The sequence below is a fragment of the Microcaecilia unicolor genome, chromosome 9 (genome assembly GCF_901765095.1).
Source record: "Microcaecilia unicolor chromosome 9, aMicUni1.1, whole genome shotgun sequence".
NCBI classification, from domain to species: domain Eukaryota; kingdom Metazoa; phylum Chordata; class Amphibia; order Gymnophiona; family Siphonopidae; genus Microcaecilia; species Microcaecilia unicolor.
The window spans coordinates 136937985-136946009 of record NC_044039.1 but is presented as its reverse complement, the minus strand read 5'-3'; the positions used below and the strand labels follow the sequence as shown (position 1 = coordinate 136946009).

Genomic DNA, 8025 nt, shown 5'->3' with positions numbered 1-8025 from the left:
CGGAGGGACGCTAATGAAAAGGTACTTACTCCAGGTTATTTGACTGTACTGATTTCCAACATCCATCGGTGTCTCTATGACCCCTGAGGCAGGTGCGTTTTCCCCGCTGAAACACGGTCCCGTGTCTGGTCCATACTGGTGCAAATAAAGGTTTTCTCCTGGACAATTACATGTATGGGATTTTTTCGTATATACTCCCAGAGCTGCTACTTTTGTTGTCTCCTCTACTTTGTTTTATTGCCTTTGTATCCTCATAGAGGTGGTTTCCGGTTCTCCTTGCTTCGGTTTTATTCCCAGTTAGCATGTATTAGTTCTAAGTAGCAATACATGTACAGACCAAGAAATTAAACTGCAGAGATTTGTCTCTAGAGAGAGAATCTGTTGGCATGAGTGACCCTCCACTGTATCTCTTAATTTCTTCAGTTCTGCTCAAAAGGGAAAAAAATTGTAGAAAAGGTATAACCTGAGCAAGTGCACCAGGCTTCAGATATGATGGGCATCAAAACTCTCTAAGCAAAAGTGAAAATCAGAATTTAATATGAGAATCGCCATTCTGCAAACTTTCTGTCTCTTCTTTAGTGTTCACACCAAGTGTCTGTATTATAAGAGAAGTAAAATAGGTCCTGTTTAACAGCCATCAACAGCCCAGGAACTCCTCGTCGGCCTCCAAGATGGGAAGAGAATGCCACATTTGGGATGGAGTCTTTCGAAGCGGGGTATGGAGAGGGGATGGTCCTGAGCAGTTGACTGTCTTGAAGACTCCAAATTCTTGTGTAGCAGTCTTGACCAACTAGAGAACAGCATTAAAAATAAATAATTTCATTTCATTTTTTTCACATATACAATAATTCTTAAATGTCACTTTCTTTATAGGGCCTCATTGTAATTATCCCATGGTGGTCAGATATCAAAACCAAACATCAAAATGGGATGTGCCAGGGAACAATAAAATAAATGTATTTAGTAAGAAAACAAGGTAACATCCATACCTGCTAATAGCAGCCCTGCTTCCTCATTAACATGCAAAGGAAGATGTGCATATTGGTTGTTATGACCTTCATACTGTTTTACACATTTCCTGGTTCTCAGGTCCCAGAGTTTGATCTGAAAATATACCATCACCAAGACTAATTAAAAGCTGAGACAAGGAATAATGCCCTCTTTATGAGCTGCCATTCAAAACCAAAATCAGGATGCCAGAAAAAGTTTTGAAATGTTGGTATCATGGATGGTCTATATGACTATTTCCAGTGGCGATCCTAGCCTGCATGACACCCGGGGCAGATCGCCGATGCGCCCCCCCCCAGGTGCAGCGCGGCCCCCCCCCCAGCGAAATGACACACACACCCCCGGTTGCACGTCGCTGGGGGGGGGGGGGCCGCGGCACGCGCCTGTCAGCTGAGTTCGCTAACTTCGCTGCAGCTCCCTCTGCCCCGGCCGGAACAGGAAGTAACCTTTTCCGGGGCAGAGGGAGCTGCAGCGAAGTTAGTGAACTCAGCTGACAGGCGCGCGCCGCGGCACCCCCCAGCGGCGTGCACCCGGGGCGGACCGCCCCCACCTTGGTATGCCACTGACTATTTCAACTCTAATGTCTACAGAGTGTTCCTCCAGCTTTTTTCATTTTTTTTTTAAGTGAAGAGTTCCAAAACTTCTGGGAAAAACTTACTGTTTTAGGGGATAACATTATATAGGATTTTTTGAATGTAAAGACCTGTTTACATGTGTGAGAAGTCTTTATAAAATTACCCCAAAGATTTCACATGTAAAAATATAGACAGTGTCAAGAAGTATGTATGTACTTTTTTACATGACCCTGCATATGGACACTGTGAATCTACCCGTCGTTTGACCTTCTCTCTGGAATAATTTGCCTCCTTAACTTCGAATGGAGCTCTCCGTTGTTAAGTTTAAATCACTTCTTAAACCTCATTTTTTGTTAGCATTTGGCCACAAATTACCACTACTACTACTTAACATTTCTAGAGCGCTACTAGGGTTACGCAGCGCTGTACAATTTAACAAGAAGGACAGTCCCTGCTCAAAGGAGCTTACAATCTAAGAGCCCAGTACAACTTGCTTTTCACTTTTCTTAGAGTGATAAGAACAGCTGTTTTTGTTTTTAATCCTATTGCTTCTGTTAGTTTTAGTTCCAGCTTTGGTAGTGTTTGTTATCTGATTTTGGCATTGATTTCAGTCCCATCCTTTTTGGAATGTTGGTGGGGTATCAAGTTTTTAATAAACATAAACATGTTCAGTGGTGGAGCACAGATGAATCACAATTTATGCAAGTTGTTTATCAAATATGGATGCATGTGTGTCCTTTATGCACAAACACTGCAATGTCTATGGCTTCAATCCAGTTGCAATTTCTGCCACTTTGCCGCTAGTGTTTTACAGGGCACCTATGTCTTTATAAAACAGGCTTGAAATAGGCGCAAAATTGGCCAGCACTCATAGACAAATTGAGAAGCGGTAATTCTATAAAACAGGTTATATACGTAAATGTTTAGAATAATGGCGCACATACGCTAGATGTACGCCTATGTGCTATTCTGTGTGTATGTGTGTGTATGTATATTCATATATATATATATATATATATATATATATATATATATATATATATATATATATATATATATATATACACACTAGCCGTTGAGCCCGTTAAAACGGGCTAGTATTGGAATGGGGGGTTTTCCAAGGCCCCCCCCCCCAAGGTCGCTGCTACCAGTGCCCCCCCGGGGCGAGGGCGGGACACAGGCAGGGAAGGAAGGCCGACGGGAGCTCAGCTGATCTGCATGCTGCGGTGATATAAGTTGAATAGCGAAGAGAGGGCCCGGGCCGGGTGGAGGGGTGGCGACTCCGGGGGGGGGGGGGGGGGGGGTACCGGTGGCGACCTCGGGGGAGGGGGGAGCGGTAGCGATCGCGGCAGTTCCCTTCTTCCCTCCTCTTTGCACAGTTCCCCTCTCTGTCCCGCCCCCGTCATCACGTACTGACGTGGGGGCGGGACAGAGAGGGAAGTCTCTACTGCGCATTTGCAGGGCGGGACAGAGAGGGAAGTCTCTACTGCGCATTTGCGGGTGAGTACGGTCACTCACAATTTGTATGTTTGATATATATATATATATATATATATATATATATATGTGTGTGTGTGTGTATCTTACAGAGTGCATGTTTTACAGGTGTGTACGTACATTTACGCATGTAACATATGGAATACTATAACCTATGCACTTATCACTGCCACCTAGATGTACACACACTGGCTCTGTGGCTGGTTTGACATAGTAACATAGTAGATGACAGAAGCTAAAGACCTGTTTGGTCCATCCAGTCTGCCCAACAAGATAAACTCATTACGTATGGTATGTGATACATCATATATATACCTGGTCTTGATTTGTCCTTGCCATTTTCAGGCCATAGACTGTAGAGGCCTGCTCAGCACTGTCCTTGTTCCCCAACTTCTGAAGCTGAATCTGTCCAGCCACGATCAGAGCACAGACCGTAAAAATTTGCCCAGTACTAGCTTTGCTTCCCAATTACTGGTGTTGCTTCCTAATCTCTGCTAAGCTTCTTTGGAACCACTCCTAAACAAGATTCCTTTGTGTTTATCCGCCTTTTTGAATTCCGGTACCATTTTCATTTCCACCACCTCCCGTGGGAGGGCATTCCAGCTATCTACCACCCTCTCCCATGAAAAAAATACTTCCTGACACTATTCCAGAATCTGCCCCCTTTCAACTTCAATTCATGTCCTCTAGTTCTGGTGTCTTCCCGTCTTTGGAAAAGGTTTGTTTGCGGATTAATACCTTTCAAATATTTGAATGTCTGTATCATATCACCCCTTGTTTCTCCTTTCCTCCAGGGTATACATGTTTAGGTCAGTAAGTCTCTCCTCATACGTCTTGCTACGTAAACACCATACCATTTTTGTCACTTTTCTTTGAACAGCTTCTAGTCTTTTTACAACCTTAGTAAGATACGTCCTCCAAAACTGAACACAATACTCCAAGTGGGGCCTCACCAACGACTTGTAGAGGGGTATCAACACCTCCTTTCTTCTGCTGGTTATATGCCTCTCTATTCAGCCTAGCACTCTTCTGGCCACAGCTCATATCTAAAGCACTCATTTGCATATACACCCAGTTAAACTAATATTCCATACAGGAAAGTAGGCGCTTACTTTCCTTTATAGAATATGTCCCATATAGAGATGGAGTTATAGAATTCCCCCGGTTGTGATGGTATACAAAAACTGATTATTTATGTGCTGCCTGAGTGCATAAATGTACAGAATACTGCTGCTTACTAGTGACAGCGACAGCATGGCCAGTAAGTGCTAATTTGTAAGGGCAGTGGCATGGTACGTAAATACAAGGTGGGAGGATACAGGGGCGGGGTTCTCACTTGCGTCCTTGCTGCATTTACACCAAGTGTATGGCTGGTGTAACTGCGAGTGTGTTAATGTACAGCTCACCAATATAGAGTGGGGCTGGGTGTCAAGATGCTGTTAGAGAACAGGCTCTTAAGGCGCAGAATTGGGGAGTCTAAATGGAGATGCCCACTTAGACAATTGACTCCTTAACGCCTTTACATTTTTAGAAGACCAACAACCCGAGAGTTTATTTACTATAAAAAGACTAGCTACAAACCACAGCAAATCAATCAGGTGATGCAGTTATGTGATCAGCTGTAAAAGTGCACACTAGTGGAATCTTACTAGACTCAAAAGTCTGGAGGGGCAGAAGAAGCTCAGAAAGATTGGGCTGAGCACAAGTCAGCATCGGGACAGGATGAAAAGGTCATCTACACACGTACCATGGCAAAAAAAAAAATTAAGAGACTGCACCATCTCTAAGTCTAAATATTTCAGAATCAACGGGAGGGCAGGGGAAGAGAAGGGATGGTTGTTCAAACACGGCATCTGGTACATACCCGTTACAGAACTTAAAGAAAGGACAGCTATAAACTTCAGGATTCAACAAATCCCAGCCACCAGGTCACCTATTAAAAACTTGGCTGTTTGAAAATACTACAAATAGTCAAGAACAAGTATATAAGATAAGCAGTGGAACTTCTATTTTTTTTAGTGATATTTTATTACGTATATTGCAAATTATCCTGTAAGTGGTAGTCTGTCATTACTATGTTTTTAGACTGTCCACCAGTTTGTATGCTCTGGAGATGATATTTTTTCTAAATTAAAAGATAATTTTAGATACATTTTCTGAACGTGAAGCGTCTCATTTTGGTTTCTCACTCCTCCACTGGTTTATCTCACCAAAATTAGCACAAACCTGCTGAAACAGATGACAATAGATGGACAGCCAGTAAACCAGCCAAAACCAATAGGTACTTTCAATCATTTGAAATGCGTCTAATTACCTTCCCAGCCATGTCTGCTGCCATCACGTAGTTTTCATCTTGTAAAATCTTCAAAGACGTAACAGCAGAATTGTGGAAGAAACAGACACGCTTCCTTCTGCAACGTTTCTTTGCATGTTGTCGGATGTCAATGCTAAAAATTTCACCTGAACGGCAGCCATTGTACAGTACTGGAGTCTGCAATAAACATATACATGCAATTTATACACACTTAGATATGTGCAACATGGGAAAGAGCAATTCTTATACATTGAAATGCAGAGCTGGTCAAATTCAAAACTAAGGGCAATGATGACCCTGCTGTTCCATCTAGACATTAAATTCACACATTAGGTGTCCTGAAGGAGTTTGGCTTTGAGGCTTTCCCATGGAATGGGGAAGAAATATAAGGGGAAAACTCGATATTTCCCCTCAGAACCTTAGCAAGCGCTGCCTTTTAGGCAGGCAACTATCCTGGAGCTACTCACCAGAATACCATCGTCACTGGATGACTGTGGGATGACTAAAGCAGTGTCTCTTGGAGAGGCAGAAACAACTTTGAGCCTGGTCCTGTGTGAAGCTCCACCTCCTCCAAGGACGGCATCTTCAGAGCTGGAACTTCAGCAAAGCCTCTCGCTTGACGGCAGGCTGGCTGCTGAGGTGAGTGACTGCCTGAGAACAGAGAAGCCTGGAACACCTCCCAAGGAACAGAGGGCTCCCGAAATTGAGGGAATGGCAGGAAGAACAGAGAGGATGCCACCAAAGCAGTCCTGTTTAGGGCAGGATAATCTGGAGCCTATAAGAAGCATTTCTCCTTTAGAGAAACCATCTACTGTGATACTGAGCTCTTTGTGGGACACTAATGGCACAAATCTATTACAGTTCTTACAGTTGCTGTGGCTCTTAATCTGAAAAGTTCTTCAGAAATATTGGGAACATTTACTACCACCCAGGAGAAACTGGATAAGTTAGAGAGGCAAATATCTGAGACACGTACTGCTCAACTAGATTTAAGTAAAGATAAGAGTCACATTCACAGAAAGCTTGAGATTAAAGAAAATTCAAAGTGTAAAAAAAAGTAAAGTGTTACCTTAATTTGCGTCTCTTAAATTTTTCAAAGCACTCTATTACGTCTGCTACAAATTTATTGAATAAATATCTGGTAGAAGTTCTGCATGTGCCTAAAGATTCACTCTCCCCCCTCCCCCTTTGCTAAGGTGTATTATATACCTCAGAAAAAGTCTTTGGACTTGGTGCACAGTGAAGTTGTTACTAAGACGAATGCAGATTTGACACAAAATGAATGTCACTACCTGCTCCCTAGACTCCATTCCTTCATCCTGGATTAAAACTTCGACTCTTGGTCTCTTACCCATGGTTCACCAGTGTATTTCCAAATCTTTATGTGAAGGTTAACTGTCAAAATCCCTTAAAAGTGCCCTAATTATGTCTATTCTAAAAAAAAAATCCCTAATTATGTCTATTCTAAAAAAAAAACATCCTTCCCTCGATTCTTGCCTTCCATCAAGCTATCAGCCTACCTCAAACCTACCTTTCTTATCTAAACTGATTGAAAGCACTATTTTTGTTCAGTTACAGGCCCATCTTGAATCAACTCTAATTCTTCATCCTCGCCATTCAGGATTTAGATCTGGCTTTAGTACAGAGACAGTTCTGACTTCTTTAGTAAGTGAAGTATTATCAGAAACTAGATGAAGGATTATATTGCTTTGGGTGTGCCACTGGATTTATCTGCAGCGTCTGATATCATTGACCATGCCCTCCTGTTTCAACGTTTTGCTGATTGTAGATTGTCAGGCGTTGTCCTGAAATGGTTTATATCTTACCTCCAAGATTATTCTTTCAGGGTAGTTATTGCAAGTGGTCAATCTGAATTGCGTACTCTGACTTGCAGAGTCCCACAGGGTTCTATCCTTTCCCCATCCTATTTAATACCGAGTTCAGCCCACTTGCATTCCTTATTCAACTTATCGGCCTTAGTACATATTTCTACGCTGATGACATCTTCATCATTCACTATGTATCCAGACTTTTACCAGATCTTACCCCTCTTCAGAAATGTTTAGACCAGGTTTCATCATGGTTAATAGAAAACAGTTTGATTTTAAATCCAGATAAAACTGCTTGTTCGCTAACTGGCCATGAACCAGTGCCAACTCTGGTTCCTGTACTATTTGGTACCCCTATTCAGCCAGTAACACAATTTAAATATTCAGGTGTAACCCTGGACTCCCGGCTAAGTTTTTCTATTCATATTTCTACAGTTCTTAAGTAAGGATCCTTTGCACTCTGGAGGTGTATTCTTGACTTTAATGTGCTCCATACACTGTACCACACATTTGTTGGTTCGCAATTAGATTACTGCAATGTAATTTATGCTGGTATCCCAAACTACACAGTTAAGAGATCGCAAAACACAGCGGACGAACAGCTGTGTTCTGAAGGGTCTGCAAAGTGTTGGGATCATGCAACGCTCCTGTTGATGAGACTACACTGGTTGCCCATTCATGAGCGTATCCAAGTTCAAAATTCTTATGTTAACCCATAAAGCTGTTCATACTGGACTTCTGGGATATCTGGCACAATAGCTGTTCCCTATGCTCCCTTTTGTTGTTTGCGTTCAATGTTCCC

General features: G+C 42.4%; 1 protein-coding gene across 5 annotated transcripts in view; it reads right to left on the bottom strand.

Moving 5' to 3' along the window:
- Positions 1 to 515: 515 nt before the first annotated feature.
- DCAF4 (DDB1 and CUL4 associated factor 4) overlaps positions 516 to 8025 on the bottom strand; it is a 60871-nt gene continuing 53361 nt past the window's right edge. For all 5 annotated transcript variants that reach the window (XM_030214316.1, XM_030214319.1, XM_030214320.1 and 2 more), the window contains exons 11-13: positions 5395 to 5571; positions 990 to 1104; positions 516 to 790 (exon numbers count right to left, since the gene is read on the bottom strand). In XM_030214316.1, coding sequence (XP_030070176.1) covers positions 576 to 790; positions 990 to 1104; positions 5395 to 5571 — 507 coding nt within the window. In that variant the 3' untranslated portion in view covers positions 516 to 575. The remainder of the gene's footprint in view (positions 791 to 989; positions 1105 to 5394; positions 5572 to 8025) is intronic.